At 29.9% G+C, this 17,919-nt stretch overlaps 6 protein-coding genes across 6 annotated transcripts; 2 read left to right on the forward strand and 4 right to left on the reverse strand.

Moving 5' to 3' along the window:
- Positions 1–3,516: 3,516 nt before the first annotated feature.
- Positions 3,517–8,046, reverse strand: Tmhs (Tetraspan membrane protein in hair cell stereocilia). The gene is made up of 6 exons (XM_035077904.1): positions 7,245–8,046; positions 6,609–6,841; positions 5,951–6,145; positions 5,099–5,186; positions 4,297–4,451; positions 3,517–4,146 (listed from the first exon to the last, which is right to left on the reverse strand). Exons 2-6 carry the CDS (start codon positions 6,823–6,825, stop codon positions 3,914–3,916), a joined length of 888 nt encoding a protein of 295 aa, XP_034933795.1. The 5' UTR covers positions 6,826–6,841; positions 7,245–8,046; the 3' UTR covers positions 3,517–3,913.
- Positions 8,047–8,264: 218 nt separating this feature from the next.
- LOC118063751 (RNA pseudouridylate synthase domain-containing protein 1-like) lies at positions 8,265–9,923 on the forward strand. The gene is made up of 4 exons (XM_035077906.1): positions 8,265–8,522; positions 8,598–8,838; positions 8,911–9,187; positions 9,744–9,923. Exons 1-4 carry the CDS (start codon positions 8,337–8,339, stop codon positions 9,889–9,891), a joined length of 852 nt encoding a protein of 283 aa, XP_034933797.1. The 5' UTR covers positions 8,265–8,336; the 3' UTR covers positions 9,892–9,923.
- LOC118063753 (DNA repair protein XRCC3-like) lies at positions 8,951–10,946 on the reverse strand. Its single transcript, XM_035077908.1, has 4 exons — positions 10,617–10,946; positions 10,416–10,546; positions 9,498–10,335; positions 8,951–9,436 (listed from the first exon to the last, which is right to left on the reverse strand). Exons 1-3 carry the CDS (start codon positions 10,825–10,827, stop codon positions 9,901–9,903), a joined length of 777 nt encoding a protein of 258 aa, XP_034933799.1. The 5' UTR covers positions 10,828–10,946; the 3' UTR covers positions 8,951–9,436; positions 9,498–9,900.
- Positions 10,947–11,066: 120 nt separating this feature from the next.
- LOC118063754 (multiple coagulation factor deficiency protein 2 homolog) lies at positions 11,067–12,478 on the reverse strand. Its single transcript, XM_035077909.1, has 6 exons — positions 12,334–12,478; positions 11,987–12,107; positions 11,821–11,886; positions 11,613–11,743; positions 11,405–11,553; positions 11,067–11,337 (listed from the first exon to the last, which is right to left on the reverse strand). The coding sequence occupies exons 2-6, from the start codon at positions 12,092–12,094 to the stop codon at positions 11,156–11,158; spliced, it is 636 nt and encodes a 211-aa protein (XP_034933800.1). The 5' UTR covers positions 12,095–12,107; positions 12,334–12,478; the 3' UTR covers positions 11,067–11,155.
- Positions 12,479–12,579: 101 nt separating this feature from the next.
- On the forward strand, positions 12,580–14,490 carry LOC118063749 (uncharacterized protein C19orf47 homolog). Its single transcript, XM_035077903.1, has 3 exons — positions 12,580–12,842; positions 12,932–14,059; positions 14,150–14,490. The coding sequence occupies exons 1-3, from the start codon at positions 12,821–12,823 to the stop codon at positions 14,293–14,295; spliced, it is 1,296 nt and encodes a 431-aa protein (XP_034933794.1). The 5' UTR covers positions 12,580–12,820; the 3' UTR covers positions 14,296–14,490.
- Positions 14,491–16,340: 1,850 nt separating this feature from the next.
- Positions 16,341–17,540, reverse strand: LOC118063752 (uncharacterized). Its single transcript, XM_035077907.1, has 3 exons — positions 17,449–17,540; positions 16,864–17,376; positions 16,341–16,764 (listed from the first exon to the last, which is right to left on the reverse strand). The coding sequence occupies exons 2-3, from the start codon at positions 17,330–17,332 to the stop codon at positions 16,406–16,408; spliced, it is 828 nt and encodes a 275-aa protein (XP_034933798.1). The 5' UTR covers positions 17,333–17,376; positions 17,449–17,540; the 3' UTR covers positions 16,341–16,405.
- Between the last annotated feature and the right edge of the window lie 379 nt (positions 17,541–17,919).

The raw sequence follows: 17,919 nt of genomic DNA on the forward strand, positions 1-17,919 counted from the left end.
TTGTGATGGAGAAAGGATGATTCGGGTGATGATTCTTATTGGGGAAATAGCAATTCGGAATTTGAATGATGGGGAAGAATTTTGGAACGATCCAATTGTTAGGATACAAGAAAGAGAAATTTGGCAGCAGACTTTGATGACACATGGAATGATGATGATTTTATGAATCATGATTTTATGGGGTGAGTTTTGATTGAATTAGTGGGGTAGGAAAAGATGATTTGAGCAGGAAAATAGAAAAGGATAGAATTTTTTGATTTTGAGAATATTTATTGAGTTGAAGTGGTATGAGGATGATAGAGGAACTAGGGAAAGGAAAGGGGAAATTTTTGGATTTTGCAAAAATTATTGACAAATCGTAATTTATGGTCGAATTATGATTCGAGAGGTTTGGTCGGATAGAGCGTGATGAGATAGATTGCAAACACTGGTTGTCGACCTCAAAAGAGCTTATTAATTGAAAGATATTTGAGAAAAACTGCAAAACTTAAAAATATGCATAACAACAGTCCCCTCTTTCTTGGTTTTTTTTTGTAAAGAAATATTGGATTTTTTATGAGACAATCAACATGATTACCGTAATATTGGTGAGACTGTTGAAATTTTAACAGAATTTAACTTTTGGAAGAATATTTGGTTGATATTGAATTTAGAAATTATTATTTGGAGTTTTATTTCGATTTTACGGCGAAAAAGGTTAAAATCATAATTTATGTTTGGATCATAAAATTATGGATGTCAATGGGAAGATCTTGATGAGACGATTCCAAAACACTGGCTGTTGACTTTGTTTTGTTGGAAAAAACATGAGATATTGGCGAAAATCTGTAGAACATAAAAATGTGCATAACTTCTATGCTAATGATGGTAGGGGGTTGATCGAGGGCTCATATGAAAGATCTGGACCTGAGTAAAAAATTTGATCCCCCCTATAGGATATCCCCGTCAAAAATGCCGTATCTCGCTTAGTTTTCGAGTTATGAGCGTTTAAAGGTTTTTCTATGATTTCGCGCAGCATAACTTTGTTTTCTGCTAATAACTCGGGATCTATGAGGCCTACATGAATAATAAGGATATCAATGGATTCGTGAGAATGTCAGCTTTTTATTGCACTAGTCAAAATTATGATTCGAGCATAATTTATGCTAAAATTGGAGGAAGTTCCGGTTTTACCCCATTTCATGGGTGAAATAATTGATTTTTCATATGTTCGACCGGATTTCGGAATTCTACGCATTGAGACGAAGAGAATGAGTGGTCGAACTTGAAAATCGGACAACTTTGATTTTTCGACCCCAAAAAATGGCAAGTGGTACCCCTTTCCATTTTTTTTGGCCAAAAAATAAAAGTACTCCGATTTTGATGATCGAGGGCTCATTCTCTTCGTCTTGATGCCTAGAAATGCGGAATCGAGGCCCAGCCCAAGAAAATTCACTTTAACACACTTAAAAAGGGGTAAAACTGGATACAAATTACGAATCATCATCCCCTTGACTTTAAACCCTCATAACTCATGAACGGTCAATCCAATTATCGTTTTTAGGGACGTTTTATAAACTTTAGAATCTAAGCTACAGATGCATATCCATGAAAAACGTGTAAAAAATTTCTTTCACCCTCAAAATTGCCAAAACATCCGGCAAACTCCCAAAAAAATGTGACTTTTTTTTATATTTTAGCGATTTTAAGGGTGAAAGAAATTTTTTACACGTTTTTCATGGATATGCATCTGTAGCTTAGATTCTAAAGTTTATAAAACGTCCCTAAAAACGATAATTGGATTGACCGTTCATGAGTTATGAGGGTTTAAAGTCAAGGGGATGATGATTCGTAATTTGTATCCAGTTTTACCCCTTTTTAAGTGTGTTAAAGTGAATTTTCTTGGGCTGGGCCTCGATTCCGCATTTCTAGGCATCAAGACGAAGAGAATGAGCCCTCGATCATCAAAATCGGAGTACTTTTATTTTTTGGCCAAAAAAAATGGAAAGGGGTACCACTTGCCATTTTTTGGGGTCGAAAAATCAAAGTTGTCCGATTTTCAAGTTCGACCACTCATTCTCTTCGTCTCAATGCGTAGAATTCCGAAATCCGGTCGAACATATGAAAAATCAATTATTTCACCCATGAAATGGGGTAAAACCGGAACTTCCTCCAATTTTAGCATAAATTATGCTCGAATCATAATTTTGACTAGTGCAATAAAAAGCTGACATTCTCACGAATCCATTGATATCCTTATTATTCATGTAGGCCTCATAGATCCCGAGTTATTAGCAGAAAACAAAGTTATGCTGCGCGAAATCATAGAAAAACCTTTAAACGCTCATAACTCGAAAACTAAGCGAGATACGGCATTTTTGACGGGGATATCCTATAGGGGGGATCAAATTTTTTACTCAGGTCCAGATCTTTCATATGAGCCCTCGATCAACCCCCTACCATCATTAGCATAGAAGTTATGCACATTTTTATGTTCTACAGATTTTCGTCAATATCTCATGTTCTTTCCAACAAAACAAAGTCAACAGCCAGTGTTTTGGAATCGTCTCATCAAGATCTTCCCATTGACATCCATAATTTTATGATCCAAACATAAATTATGATTTTAACCTTTTTCGCCGTAAAATCAAAATAAAACTCCAAATAATAATTTCTAAATTCAATATCAACCGAATATTCTCCCAAAAGTTAAATTCTATTAAAATTTCAACAGTCTCACCAATATTACGGTAATCATGTTGATTGTCTCATAAAAAATCCAATATTTCTTTACAAAAAAAAAAAAACCAAGAAAGAGGGGACTGTTGTTATGCATATTTTTAAGTTTTGCAGTTTTTCTCAAATATCTCACAATTAATAAGCTCTTTTGAGGTCAACAACCAGTGTTTGCAATCTATCTCATCCCACTCTATCCGACCAAACCCCTCGAATCATAATTCGACCATAAATTATGATTTGTCAATCATTTTTGCAAAATCCAAAAATTTCCCCTTTCCTTTCCCTAGTTCCTCTATCATCCTTATAAATTAGGCTCCAAATTTTCTGAATTAGCATCATATCTACCTCTTTTGACACCCATTTCATTTATTACCAAAAATGCAATCATGGTAGATTATTTAACGAGCCTTTCACTGGCAGATTATGTTCTATACTTACTCTCGGTCTCTGAAAAATCCAATTGAGCCCTTTTTTTCAAAATAACCATGGTTGTTATTATTGATTTGAATAATTTACCGCCTCGATGCCAATGGTAAGTTACCGACCGTGCTCAATAATGTACCGACGGTATTCTAACAAAATTTACCGACTGTGTTCTACCGAAAATTACCGACCGCGATCTAATAACAGTTATCGACTGTACATTTGTTACTAACCATTATTTTAATTAAACTAAATGTTTTTTTTATTATTATTGAAAATTTTCTAACTCTTATTCAGCAAATAAGCAATAGTAGCCTGTACCTTCTCTCTAACAATTTATATCCCTAAACTATTTATTAAAAAAAAACAACGAAATTTATTTTCACAATTATTTATTTATCTTACGTGTTTTCATATACAAAAATATCAACTTAACAATAATTTATTAGTCCTAATATTCCATAATATGTTCATAAAAATCAGGAACATCTGATTTTCCGCCACCTTAACATACTTTTGTTCATTGATTAGTCTTAAAGATACACACTTCCATCAAGGTAACTAATTAGTAATAATTTTACAACGGTAAATTACTTAATAAACTAAATAAATGTAATTTTTTAATCCATAAATTACATAAAGATATCCATTTACATGATTTTAAAAAGAAAAAAAAAATAATAATAAATCAAAGTAGTAAATAAAAATATTTGACTTTGATTTATTTGCTCTGATCACATCAGGATACCATCAGTCAACATTATTGCACCTTTTAAAGTTGAAAATTACGTTGTGAATGATTCAACGTATTTGTAGAGAGCGTGTGAACAGGATGTGTTGGTCCAGGTGAATACAAACTATGATGAGAGTGAGATTTTGCCCGCGAAAGCTCACTATATCTATCCTGTTCCGGTGGTGCTACAAGCAAAACTGGACGAAGAGAGAGTGATTTCCGTGAGCCAGCAACACTTTGTGCTTCATTAACATATCCTGGGTTTACTTCACCTGCAATAATTATACATTTCTTAGTTAAATCAACAAATAATATTTTTCATCAAAAAATATTCTTACTCTAACACTTAATAACATTTTATTACTATACTTAATAAGATTTAATCTCAGTACTTTTATTGTTTATGTCGTGATATTTTATACCTTTGTAAAGAGATCCATTATTAAAAGGCTCTGGTTGAAGTCTCACGTGTCGCGAAGCAAGAATAAATGCAAGAGCAGCAAGAGTAACTGCATCAAGAGCTGCTATTGCAGCAAGTGGAATGGCCCATCTTATGGCGCAAGCACCTGGATTATACCTGTAATTATGACAACTCTTAGTGATGATGAATCAACATAACTTAAAAAAATGTCAATAGATGATGTTGATGCCTTTGATGATGCTAGGTGATTAGACCAGTTGATAAACATCATTCAGAAGATGGACAAATAATTAAAACTACAAATAAAAATGCACTACAATAATTGTTATCTTTTAAAACAAAGTCTAGTTAATTAAAAAATATAACATTCTTTTAATAAATAACGATTTTCTATTTTTCGTCCATCTTTTAGGCTTAGCTGTCCAGCTATTGGTCTATCCTGGTTAAATATTCTGATAACAACTGATAGAATCCAATCAAATCCAACAGATTTTCAAGTAAGATCAGGTTGATTTACAATAAGTTTTTCGTACTCCAAGTAACAATCAAGTTCAAATGAACTCACAAGAAAAAAACATTGAAAATGATGTACTAATGTGTGGGTAATTAAAAGATTATCCTTAGACTAATTAATATTTATCAAGCTTCTAACAATTCTCTTGCTCTTCAGTTCAAACTATATACTTATCCTATTTTTATTATCAATTTATTTCTCTTGTTTTTTCTTCACACAGAATTCTTTTATTATTTTCTTCACCTTCCCACACAATTCTTCCGCCATAGCATCAACAATAATCAATTACCTAGATGCTGATCCTCCACAAACATTCCGAATAACTGGTGAATCCCATCCTAATGGATAAACTCCAACTCCAACACCCATACAGATAGCTAGAAACATCAACAAAAAATATTATTCACCATAGGAACCAATTATTCATTCATAACAATGATGTAATAAACAGAAAGAAGAAAAAAATGAAGTAAAAGAGTTGAACGTTAGGAAGTGAGTAAATAATTGTTATTAAATTTCACACGGTCGAGTGAAAAAAAAGTCTTTGGCATTTGAGTGCATCGATAAGGCGAGGTCGGTAGTGAAAGGGACCGGGAAGGCCTCACCTACAAGCTAAGAGGTAAGTCATTTAACTGTTATAATGTCTAGATTGTGTATAGCGTAATTTTGTTACGTTCTATCAGATATGAGAATCCAGGATGTAACTAAATACCAACCTTTAAGTATTCCAAGTATACCTAAACATTAAATTCTTCTTCGTAACATGCTAGAATTGATCAGCATTTTTCCAATGATTTATTTAATCATTTTACATAGACAAGTTTAATGACCTCGAGCTATTAAAGGATGCAATTTAATGGAAATCACAGACTTTCACTCCGATTTCCTGTTGTTATTTTGCCAAAGAATCATCATAATGACAAAAAAAAGAAAACAAAGTGAACCAGCAAATTTTCATTGACAATAAAAGAAAGTTTACTAATAATTTTGTTGATGAATCAGCGAATGAAAGTAAAATAATTTCACAATAGTCAGCAATTAAATTTAAAATTGAGGTCTTTATAAGACATTATAATAATGGAAGAATTAAATGAATAAATTTGTAATCTTAAATGAGAATTAAATGGATAAATTCATTTACCAGAAATAACTTGCATCCATCCACAGATATAAAAAACTGTGGTACTTTGGCAGAAGAAAAATAATAACATAGCACAAATGGATAATAAAGCTATTATCACTGCAATTCCAACAAGAACTGTACTGGCTTTGAATGGCACATTTGCTATTGTTGATAAATCATCTAGACGTCCAATGCACTCTTCACCAACCTCACCTATAAAACAAGAAAAAAAAATCCATGAGTTAAGCTTTTAAAATATAAAATAATAATAAATTAGTATGATGAATATTAGAACTAGCTGTGATTTATTGCTAAATATTATCAGTATTTTTCAATAATAACTAGGGGTTTTAATTAATATTGACATTGGTTACTAGATCAGGACCTAAAGATGGTAAAAAAATCAACACCGATATTGTGATAGATTAATAAATAATGAAAATTGTTGAGTAAGGATGAATTGAACTGGTATCCAACTCAACAATAATCAATAGAATCCATTGTCTAGGTGTTTAAAATGAATAGAGCCTGGAGTTGATGGTAATTAGCACCAAGAAGTGACCTAGCTTGTGTTAATAATAAATGAATTTATTTTCAGCTGAACTGAAAGAGGTTTATAATGATTTATTAATTAGAAATTTACCTTTATAGCGAGAAAATAAATACAAATAGTTACCATTAGATCCATAACTACAACGAGACCAGAGTCCAAACCTTCCAGGATTCTCATGCTCCAAGTCTCCAATCCATTCAGGGGTCACGAAAGTCACAACGCCAATGATTGCATAACAAATAGTAAATATTCCCCATAAAACACCAATGGCTTTTGAATTACGAACGTAATTAGTTGCATACATCTGCGAAGACTCGACATATTCTATTTTAGATCCCATTTTAACTTAATTTTAGCTGAAAAGAAATGTATAAAAATATCAAGATTAAAACTTTCTTTTATAATTCCTAGTATTTTTATTTAAATTAATCATAATTATTAAATTAAATAATTTTAAAATAAATCTATTTATGTTGTGTGACATTTATCAGACAATTTTTAGAGCGATAAATAGCTTTTATTTGGTTAGTTATTTTTTTTTATTGGTGTTCATTGTCCATGGGTCGTTTAACAAGTAATTGCAATTCGTGATATATTCTAGTGCATGATACAAATCATTTAATTATGTTATTAATTATTGTTAAAGTGTTCTTTTATCTTTTATGTCAATTTTACTTTTTAAAATTATCAAATTATTTAACAAACATCACCATTAAGAGTAATTACTCCAAAATAAATGGACTTTTTTGTTAATTTTACCTGAATAATGATAAATAGCGTCTAAAACTTGATCCAGACTAATGATTTGTTAATATAAAAATACAATTCATTAAGTTTCAATCTCGAATAATATCTGGGTCCTTTCCATTGCCTGGTTAAATTAAATTCAAGCAAAAATGCTCATTAAAATCACTTGGGATGAATCATTACAAAATATTATTGACTTCACATCGATACATTGAATCACAATCACTTGTCTGCACTCACTTGTTGCATTTATTAATTTTGAATTAATATTTAATCACATTAAAATCACAATTATGTATGTTAGTAGGATCCAGCAGTCACAAGATGATAAATAATTCACTGTGTCCAAGCTTTTCTTGATGAATGTTGTCAACTCTAGATGATCAGATTAATCTAACAGGTTAAGTTGATGATGCTGAAGAGTATGGAGTTAGAATAAATGGTCAAAATATTCAATTGTTTTGACAGATGGACCACAGTATATACGTTGAAAGGAAGACAGACTCAAAATGGCCTCTCAGGTAAGAAGTCGCGAGGTAAAAGAGGACCGTTAAATGGGCCCTCATCGGAACCTCAAAGCGCACGACGACTACGGGAAGGTGAGCAATATCAGGAGAATGGGGAAGGGGCCCCTTCACTCTTCGCTGACATTTCTCTCTATTTCACTCCAAGTTTTATTACACTACACATCTATTACATACTTGGAAAGATTTATAACAGGTTTCTAATATTTTGCAATGAGTTTTTTGATGTTTAGCAGTGATATTTATTGCTAATAATCATATTAACCTCAACAAAAATAATTTAATGATCAATATTTATGATTAAAACACTTGCATTTCTTAAAATTTCTGTTATTTCTTCAGAATTGTGATATTTTGATGCTCTAAAAGACTTTTCTTAGAAAAAATTCAAAAGTGAAAGAACTTTTAGGTCGGTAATTTGACTAAAAAGTTCAATATCAAGCCATAGATGTCGTTAGTGTTTTTTTATGACCGGTCGGTAACTGTTTTGTAATTGTCAAAACAATAACGACGCAAATTTGATTAACTGAATAAATAATGATATTATTGAATAAATAATGGTATTTGTTGATAACAAATAATGTTTATCTCATGGATCATAACTGGAATAATAATAATTTATAATTATTTAAAAAAAAAATTCAATTGTGCTTATTTTATCGACAATCAAATAAATAAAATTCAAATTTTATATCACAGCAATAATTATTTGATTATTAATAAACCATATGACATTGTAATTAATAGTGACGATGTTAATGTTAAGGTACTATTTATAATTAATTAAAAATTAAAATTATTTTAGCTTAATGTAATTAAATGTAAGCATTATTTCTTCCAGTCATTGCAGACAGAATTAAGGAAAATATTTCCAAATTTAGCTAATCCATTATTAAAACATGAATTTCATTTTGTTCATCGTCTGGATTATCCAACAAGTGGGGTCATGTGTGTTGCATTGAATAAACATTCAGCTCGAGCGGCATCAAATGCTTTTGAAAGACGATTGGTTAAAAAATATTATCTAGCTTTAGTTCATGGTCACATCAAAGAATCGTTATTAATTATTAATCAACCAATTGGTACACCTATTCTTCTTGAATTTATTCAATGACTTATAATCTATAATTCACTTACTAAATTTGATTCTCCAGGTCAAGATAGCAGGGAGCTGATCGGAAATAAAAAAATGTGTCCAAGTGATGATATTTATTGTGAAAAGCCTAGAAGCTGTTGTACAGCATTACTAGTTTTAGAAAAGGGTTTAAGAGATGGTAAACCAGCTACAAAAATTCTTCTAAGACCTTCAACAGGACGTAGACATCAATTAAGAGTTCATTGTTCTTATATTGGTCATACCATTATTGGTGATTATACTTATAGCAATAGAAAGGACTCTATACCTCATAGGACTTTTTTACATTCCTTTAGGTAATATTAATTATTTATCTATCACCTTTAGAATAACTGACATTCGCTTATTTTAAAAAGTTCGCAAAAATCTGAATAAATTCATGAGTCTTCTTGAAACTCTTAATGAATAAAAAATAAGAATTATTTTGCAATCTATTTAAGTGTGCTGTAGTTACTACCCAGGAAAGAATGAACAAATCTTATTTGATTTGATCTATTTAGATCCAAGTAGATGCCAATTTTGGGATCTAATTGACCTTTTATAACCTAAAATTGATAATAATCTTAAAATATACTAAATAATGAAAAAGAAGTGCAGGCATTTTACCTCTGGTTAAACATTCCAATTCGAAAGAATCTTTAAACTCCATTTCTGCATTAAAAATTTTTAATTCAAACTCTCCAATAGAATCCAATTGGTTCCAATAGACCCAGGGATCCAAGTGATTCATGGTTGGGGTTTGAGGGTTGATAATAACAACACCTTAAAAATACTATGTACACGAAATTATCATTATTTTTAACCTACTCTTAAATCATATTATTACCAAAAAAAAATTAAATTTTTTTACAGATTAATTTTAAAAAGTGAAATAGAAAGTGTTGATATTCAAACACCAGATCCTTTTAACAGTGATGTTGATCTAAACAAATGGATTCCTACAACAATAGTGAGGACTCTTGATGCCACTGCATTCAAAACAATTGATCAATTGATTTGAAATAAATCATCAGATTTCAATCAAACCAACAACACCTGATTGTTGGATATCAAAAACTAATGATTCTCTTGCTAAATAAGGTGATTCACGAATATGAATATGTCGTTGATTTCTTATTTTACAAAAACAAAATGAATTTGTTACTTGACAGGCCCAAACACTGCCAAGAACTGGTTGATTGTTGCTACAAATTCCATCAGTCTTTGATGTATTTCCCATGGCTGAGGATACTTGGTTTATACATACACAACAGATACCATGGCTTTTGGAGTAATTATGCAAAGTTAGACCAATACTTCTCAACAATTTAGCTCTGTGTTTTAACTCTTTTGAATCAAACTCAACTCGAAATGGAGCTGCTATTGAATCAATGACAATTAATCCAATTTTTTGAGTTAGTAATAGACTTGGTATTCTATATTTTACACAAGATTCTAAATCACTCTAGAAAAAAATGAGATTTATATATTTACTTATGCTTTTGTTATTTATTTAAAATGTATAAATATAAATCTTTTACCTACCACAGTAGAAATATGTTCTATAAAAATAACATCTCCATTTATTTTATATTGTTTGGCGACAGGAGAGAATTTTAATAATTCTTGGAGCCTATTTGATGGAAACTTAGACTCGGTACAAATATAAATAGCACCTAATAATTATATTTATTTATTTATTTCCATTTTTAAACATTTTATTAACCATAAACAATGATTGTTTACCGGCTTTATAACCTCCTGATGATGGAATTTGTGAGGTTAAACACAGTTGTAAAGCCAATTGTGTTTTACCAGTACCCGCTTCACCATATATTTGTGTTATTCCACTTCTAGAAAGTCCTCCTCGTAGAAATTTATCAATTATTGCACACCCAGTTGATAAAAAACGATCTTTTGCTTCATTTAATTGAAGTGCAGTTGGAAATTCATCCATTGTTTTTCTTTTTAAATTCCTCCTGCATGTAGAGAGCTCACATTTCAAATAAACAAAGATAGAATTTATTAATTTAAATATTCTTTATTTAATAAAATATTTTTTTAAAAAGTTTAAATATCGTAAAATTATTTATATAGTCATTCTATTCCTTTTAATAGAAAATTTTTATTTAAAAAAAGATTTTCATTTTTTTTTTCTCATGAGTTTCTACCTAGTTGTTCTATGTAATTAAATAATTTATTTATCTAAGTTTTATTGTTCGAATAAAATTCTATATAAATTGATATAAATTGTTATTTATAAAAAAAGAAATGTTTATTTATTCTTATTGACGCGTTCCTGCCGCTGCTTTTTGTTGTGCTTGAATGAATTCTGGATAATCAATGTAACCATCTTTGTTCACATCATCCATATTTAATATTGGATCGATTAAATTAATTAATTCATCGTCTTTAAATAATTTTCCTTCAGCTGCATTCGGCTGATTGGGATCCTTATGACCTTGCTCTAAATAAGTAATAAAAGCAATCAATACCAATTGATAAATGAAAAGGAAAAAAAAAAATTTACCCACCATGCCAATGAATTAGTGACTTAATTAATTCACAACCATCTAATTTATTATTATTATCAGCATCGTGCATCTTAAAGTAATGGAATTGCAATTCTTGTTCAGACATTTTGCTAGTGTCTATAGGAACATCCATATGTTCTTGGATATGTCTAGAATAATAAGAAAAAAAATGATTCTCTCTGTTTTGGAGTAACAAAAAGGTACTTACGCTTTTTCTTGGGCAATATTAGCAGCATTTAATAACTGCTGAGGTGGAACATCATGACTGTGAGCATGTCCGTGTTGTTGAACGGGCACATTCTGGACGGGTACATGTTGCTGTGGTGGTGCTTGTTGATACTTGAATATAAAATAATTTATTTATTTCAAAAAATTCATTCTTACTTGCAATATAACGTATAATTATCATTACTAACTTGCTGAGGTGGTGGTGGTTGCTGCTGATGAACCTGTTGTTGATGAGGCACATGATGTGCTTGTGGCTTTAAAAATAATTTAGAACTTGTTAATAATTAATCTAATTATTTTTTTCATTTTCTAACCTTATTTTTGGAAAAAAAACCGTTAGAAAATAAATTTTACCTGTTGATAATGCTGAGGCGGCACACCTGGAGCAACTTTTTGAGCTTGAGCATCACCCACTTGATATTTAGAAAATCCTAAGATACACAGCCAAAAGATCCAATTCATCTTGTGGCTTTTTCTAACATGTAATCAAAATATTAACAAATTAATATCGAAATGATATTATTCATTCATCAAATGATTTTTTAACACTCAATAAAAAGCACTGAAACATGTCAACAATATGTTGTAAAGTGAGAAAATAATTGAAGAATGTTTTTTTATTCAGAAAATAAAATTCTTAACCTTTAAAAGTCTATGTTATATTGAAGAATGAAATTGAATATTTAATTCTATAAATTTACCTTATTTACTATGAAATAATTATAAAATAATCTTTCATAAGCCTAATAAGTTTAAAAAATATGAATATTTTGTAGATCTGACTCCTAAATGACGTGGATCTCATGCGTTTTCATTTCTCCCACTTTTATATATTTTTCTTTAACACTAGGGATATTTACGTGAGTTAATGAACATCTAAGTTGGCAGTCATGATGGCGTACAGTGCCCTCTACATTGACTTTTCCCATTTAAATCCCCAGTACATGTATAACCTCAAATTGAAGCTCTTGCGGTATTCGTATATTTTAACTACAAAATTTTGATAAAAATCAACACGCAAGAGTTTTGGAACAAATATTAATAATAAACAGTGAAAGAGATAAGGTTATTGGTTACGATTCATCACGGAAAAAGTCAAAAATGTATATTTATCAATAAATATTCAAAAATAAAAGAAACATTGAGTGAGGAAGCTGCCAAAAAAACTTTTTTTCCATTCTAAAAATAATGATGGCGACTTCTTTATCATGTAAGTAAATAATAAAATTATCGAATCACTAAATTAGATAATTAAATAAACATCAAATACGTAATGAATTTTATAAATGTATTTTACAGCATATTGGGTTAAATTTTTCACTGCTGCTGGATTCCCACTTGATGTAGCAACTAAACATGCTGTTGTCTTTTCAAATAACCGTATCAAGCCTGATATGCTTCCAGATTTAGATAAACCAAGTCTGAAAGAAATGGGAATAACATTAATGGGTGATATGATAGCTATTTTACGTTATGCCAAGAAGGTTACAGAAGATATGACATGTGAAAAATTTTTGGTTGACACTGAAGAGCCAAAACTAATATCAAAGTCACCAAATAATCCAAAAGTTATTCAAAAGAAGGTTGTTACGAAGATTTCAAGTGTTGGAGTTGTGAATAAATCAACCGAAGGCAAAGACATGAAGTCTGTTGCTACTAAAAATAATCTAAAGAATCTAAAACCGTCTTCTAGTATCTCTACAGTCCCAGGATTAAAGAAAAAATTAGTATCATCTGCCACGAGAGTCGTAACACCATTAAAAAAAAGTTTAGTAGCTGACACGATGCCTAAAAAAAGGAAAGTTATTGAAGTTATTGATGATCTCGATTCAAGTGAAGATGAAAGTGATGATAATCAAGTACAAATACAGAAACGACTTAAAACATCTAATGATGATGGTGTTTATCAGGTAATAGTGAATAAGAAGAATAATTTAAGAGGTCAAGATATCAGAGAAGTCACAAGTATTGGAAAAAAAACTAACGATCAAAAGAGAACTGTTTTTGATCGATTAGGAGACAGTTCTGTCACCAGTACTACTAATTTAAATGATAATAATACCACATTTAGTATTACCGGAATTGGTACTGATGCTATTAAAAGAAATTCAAGTGTTTTTAATCGACTGGGTGATAAAGATTTAAAAAAAGATTCCAACAGTGCTGGAATATTAAAAAATGGTAATAATCTCCAACCTCAAGGAATTTTAAAAAGTAAACCTGTTGGTTCAAGTTTGAGATCTCCAAGTGTTCAAATGGTTAAATTAAATACTAAAGGAATGAAAGTTAAGACTGGAACAATGCATGCTGATCATGAAGGAATTAAAAAAGTTTCCACAAGTATTAAACAACTTGTACGAAACACCAAAGCTATGAAGTTAAATAATGTTCCTTCTATTACGAGAAAAATTCCTAATAATAAATTAGGTTTGTTTATAACTGATTATTAAATTTATTTAATTAAAAAAGAATAAGACTTTATTTCTAATTATGTGTTTGCTTTTTTTTTCGTTTTAGCTTCTGAAAGAATAAATTCATTACCAGCTAAAGCACGACTTGGACTTGGTGGTTTACAAAAGCAACAAAAGCAAGTGACATTTAACAAAGTAGCAACAGTGACACATATTAAAAAGCCTGGTGTATTTAGTAGGCTTGGCATTTAAATGAGCTTTTAAAAAAAAAAAAAAGAAAATTAAACATGCACAATTTCGAAAAAAAAAAACATTATTCATACTACTTTACTGTTTATAATAATTCATAATGTTTAAATATTATTTTTAATAATTAATAGTATCATTAATTTAATCACATACTATAATATTTGTCATGTTATCATTGAAGCATTTTTAACAAAAGAAAAATTGATCACATTTATTACTGAATTTGTGAATAATAATTAGTAATTATAGTAAAATTAATTGTTAGAATTTGTGAATGAAATTATTTTTATTAATTATAAAAGTTATTATGACAGTTGCATAATTTAATTATAAAATAGCGAATGAAAGGTTTGAAGTAATAAAATTCATTTGATGCAGTGGATTTTTTATAATTAAATTGTATAAATTTGTGTACATAACATTAACTTGTATTTTTCCTTTTTTTTTTTTTTTAATATATATATGTATATTATAGATATCTATATGAAGTCTTTTAACATACTTTTACATATTTTTACACTCAAACATTTTATTCATTTACTTTTTTTTTTTTTTCTTTTTAGTACAAAATTATTTGTTATCATGCTCTAATTTAAAATTTAATTATAATAAAATATTTGATAATTATTACCTCCGAGATCTGTAAATGTTTAATTCTTTTTCAAGTAAAATATTAAAAAATTCAAATTAACTATTTTTACAATTGTTATTTAATTAATTATAATTCTGTTAATAATTATTATCTATTTTGTTTTTTTTGTTTTTACTATAAAAATATTACAAAACTATTTGAGTTGATATCTCCAACAGATCTATAACAAAAAAAATAGTTAAAACATCCTATATTAGATATCTCGTACATTAATTAGAATTATTTCAACGTCTTTCTGTTAATTCTTTTTACTATTTTTACCTCAGTCTACATGTATTTTATGTTATCACAGATAATAAGAAATCCTTCTTTTGTACAAATAGTACAAGTCAGGAATGGTAATTGAGGGCAGTTGAGACGGATTACTTTTGTTTTTCAATACATTACACTTAAAAATTCAAATAACATTGAATTTTTTTGTCATTTTGATTAAAAATAACTTATTAATCGGATTGTCAGCAACTATTGGACGTTGGAAATAAGTTGTTCCATTGTCGTCTCGATGCCCAGTCATCGCAAGTTGAAGCTGAAACTTAAATATGTCCAAATACGGTCATAATTGTGTATTTTTTTTTCGAAATTTACTTAATTTAACAATCAAACAGAAAAGAAGAATCCAATTATTTTTCCATCGATATCTTTATAAATCAATAGAGAAAGATTTTTTGTTTTTTGGTTAACAATCATTTAATAAAGATGCAGAAAAAGGAAATATTTTTCTTTTTGTAAACAAAAATAATAATGTTGATAAATTATACTCAACCTGTTCACGACGATAATGACTAATTTTACATTAAAAATTGGACGAGTTTATTATTTGCTGTCCGGAGACCCAAGTCCCAGCCAGCAATGCGACAACTGTAACCATTCCAGAACGCTTTTAATAAAAATATGAACTATTAGCGTCAAAAAAAATCACATTTTTAAAAGTTTAAATAAATTTTATGGTTAAAATTAATAATTTATTATTTTTTAATTTAATAAATGTCTATCATAACCTCTTAATACTGATTTAGATGAATTTAAGAAAATAAATTAATTTATTTATACAAATAAAAATGTGATTTATAATTGAAAATTGACGCCCACCTCAATGAAAATGAAATATTCCAAGATCCAAGATCACACGTCCGCCTCATGCCCTGTAAAAATGAAATACACTTACAGTCTCGGAGGAATTGACGAATAATATAATAGTACTAATTAATTATACATAAAAAACAAAGTGTATGAATATAACATACATTTTCACTTACATATAAAAACGTCTAAACAGAATTTATAATACCCTGAATTAATCATTACAACTTAAGTCTACAAAAGAATAAAAAAGAAAAAAAAAGGTCGTTACATATTCCACTGCATATAATTTTACATTACCGACCATGATAAGTAAAACCCTTTTTTTTTTTTAATTATATTTTAAAAAGTAATCAGTTCTGTTGATGACTGGGTCCAGAGTCATGGATCATCGGAGTTGATGCTGTTGAGATGGCAAACGGAGCAAAATTCCAAAGAAATCCGTCCGGAGTTGACGTGAACGCAAACTCCGCTGTTGTCCAAGTTCTCGAAGAGATTAGCCGTGTCAATGGATCCATCATCTGGCCTGATGAAGTCAATGGGATCTGCATTGACGTCACTGTCGTTGATGGTGTCAAAAATATTGTTGTCCATGGTTAGTTGTTCGATTTCCTGATCTGTAACACCTAGATCAACACTGTCAACGGCTAAAGATGACAGCGGTTTCATGTCGATTTCGTTGATGGTGTGATTAGTAGCCTCATAAGTTGAGAATTCAGTCGACGAATCGCAATTAACCCCTTCAAAATCAAATAGTTGATGAGAAACACCTGGACATGAATAATTATGATCTGTTGGCTCCGATTCCGGAGCTAATACTAGATCATTAAAATCTATACCTGTTACGGATGTATTCACTTTATTCTCTTGATTATCGACCTCTTGACATTTCTTATTCCTCAAGATCTCGTTCATTGCCTTCAACAAGGCTGTGATTGCTGTGTTGTTGTTTAATATATTCCTGAGGTAAGAAACTTCTGCTTTTAACCTTTTGAGATCGATATCTTGTTTACCAATAATATTCTTCAAGTTCTTATGTTGATCGCGATAATGACTGAGTTTCTTTTCAATTTTCTCCAAATACTCTTTCTTCTTTTGACGATTCATACGTGCCATCATCGCATTTCTGTTCTGGCATGGCCGTTTTGATGGCCCACGGCCTCGTTTTCTTGGCTTTATTTCACTCGTAACAGTAGGTTTATTGCTTTTTAATTGAAACTCGTCGAAGTTATCGGAATCTAGGCCATTGCTCTCTTCCGACGACGATTCACTGTTCACGTAGATATTTGATCTCCTTTTTCCCGTCATTTTGCCACTTATGTCGTGTAAATAATCGACACTTGATGATTATTCTGCAATCAAGTCAGTTGTTTATATCTAATTGACACCAATATTTCTAGCAATTTCGTCAGAACTTTACTTACAAGTCACTCAAGTTGTGTTTCTGCGTCTTAACTGAAATAATCGAGCCACGAATGGATTCGGGAATGGTCGAAAATGGCGATCTCAGAGTCATCTAGTTTAAATATGTGCGCCATAAAATCAATTTCTGCGCATGCGTACAATAAAGCGCGAATAATTACAAAGGTTTTTTATCAATTACTTCATAATAATTAATTAATAGATAAAAACAATTATAATTTTACAAACTCCAAAAATGATAAATTGTTGTCTAGAGATTTTTATTTTTTTAAGTTTGAGCATGCCAGACATATTGTTTATTCGAGCAACCCTGTGGCACCCATAATTACAATTATTCTTGATTGTTGGTCAATTAAAACAATAATAAAGCTATTTGGAAAGAAAACAATCAAAATAATATTACATAATTAAAACCTATTGAATTAATAACCTCCAATTAATATTATTTTATTTCCTAACCTACATTATTTAAC

The sequence above is a fragment of the Chelonus insularis genome, unplaced genomic scaffold (assembly GCF_013357705.1).
Source record: "Chelonus insularis isolate UGA/USDA-ARS -01 unplaced genomic scaffold, ASM1335770v1 contig_146_pilon, whole genome shotgun sequence".
NCBI classification, from domain to species: Eukaryota; Metazoa; Arthropoda; class Insecta; order Hymenoptera; family Braconidae; genus Chelonus; species Chelonus insularis.

What these genes read in the sequence shown, in the direction of transcription:
- LOC118063754 (XM_035077909.1), bottom strand. Translation starts at nt 12,094, where the DNA reads ATGAATTGGATCTTTTGGCTGTGTATCTTAGGATTTTCTAAATATCAA. An exon ending in CGCCTCAGCATTATCAACAG is followed by an intron (nt 11,887 to 11,986) that starts GTAAAATTTATT and finishes TTATTTTTAAAG; the next exon opens with CCACAAGCACATCATGTGCC. An exon ending in AACCACCACCACCTCAGCAA is followed by an intron (nt 11,744 to 11,820) that starts GTTAGTAATGAT and finishes TTTATATTCAAG; the next exon opens with TATCAACAAGCACCACCACA.
- LOC118063749 (XM_035077903.1), top strand. Translation starts at nt 12,821, where the DNA reads ATGATGGCGACTTCTTTATCAT. An exon ending in GATGGCGACTTCTTTATCAT is followed by an intron (nt 12,843 to 12,931) that starts GTAAGTAAATAA and finishes TGTATTTTACAG; the next exon opens with CATATTGGGTTAAATTTTTC. An exon ending in AATTCCTAATAATAAATTAG is followed by an intron (nt 14,060 to 14,149) that starts GTTTGTTTATAA and finishes TTTTCGTTTTAG; the next exon opens with CTTCTGAAAGAATAAATTCA.
- LOC118063753 (XM_035077908.1), bottom strand. Translation starts at nt 10,827, where the DNA reads ATGGATGAATTTCCAACTGCACTTCAATTAAATGAAGCAAAAGATCGT. An exon ending in ATCAGGAGGTTATAAAGCCG is followed by an intron (nt 10,547 to 10,616) that starts GTAAACAATCAT and finishes TATAATTATTAG; the next exon opens with GTGCTATTTATATTTGTACC. An exon ending in TAGAACATATTTCTACTGTG is followed by an intron (nt 10,336 to 10,415) that starts GTAGGTAAAAGA and finishes ATTTTTTTCTAG; the next exon opens with AGTGATTTAGAATCTTGTGT.
- LOC118063751 (XM_035077906.1), top strand. Translation starts at nt 8,337, where the DNA reads ATGTTTATCTCATGGATCATAACTGGAATAATAATAATTTATAATTAT. An exon ending in GTGACGATGTTAATGTTAAG is followed by an intron (nt 8,523 to 8,597) that starts GTACTATTTATA and finishes TATTTCTTCCAG; the next exon opens with TCATTGCAGACAGAATTAAG. An exon ending in ACTTTTTTACATTCCTTTAG is followed by an intron (nt 9,188 to 9,743) that starts GTAATATTAATT and finishes ATTTTTTTACAG; the next exon opens with ATTAATTTTAAAAAGTGAAA.
- Tmhs (XM_035077904.1), bottom strand. Translation starts at nt 6,825, where the DNA reads ATGGGATCTAAAATAGAATATGTCGAGTCTTCGCAGATGTATGCAACT. An exon ending in TTGTAGTTATGGATCTAATG is followed by an intron (nt 6,146 to 6,608) that starts GTAACTATTTGT and finishes CTTGTTTTATAG; the next exon opens with GTGAGGTTGGTGAAGAGTGC. An exon ending in TAATGGATCTCTTTACAAAG is followed by an intron (nt 4,147 to 4,296) that starts GTATAAAATATC and finishes TAATTATTGCAG; the next exon opens with GTGAAGTAAACCCAGGATAT.
- LOC118063752 (XM_035077907.1), bottom strand. Translation starts at nt 17,332, where the DNA reads ATGACGGGAAAAAGGAGATCAAATATCTACGTGAACAGTGAATCGTCG. An exon ending in AGTGAATACATCCGTAACAG is followed by an intron (nt 16,765 to 16,863) that starts GTATAGATTTTA and finishes TTGATTTTGAAG; the next exon opens with GGGTTAATTGCGATTCGTCG.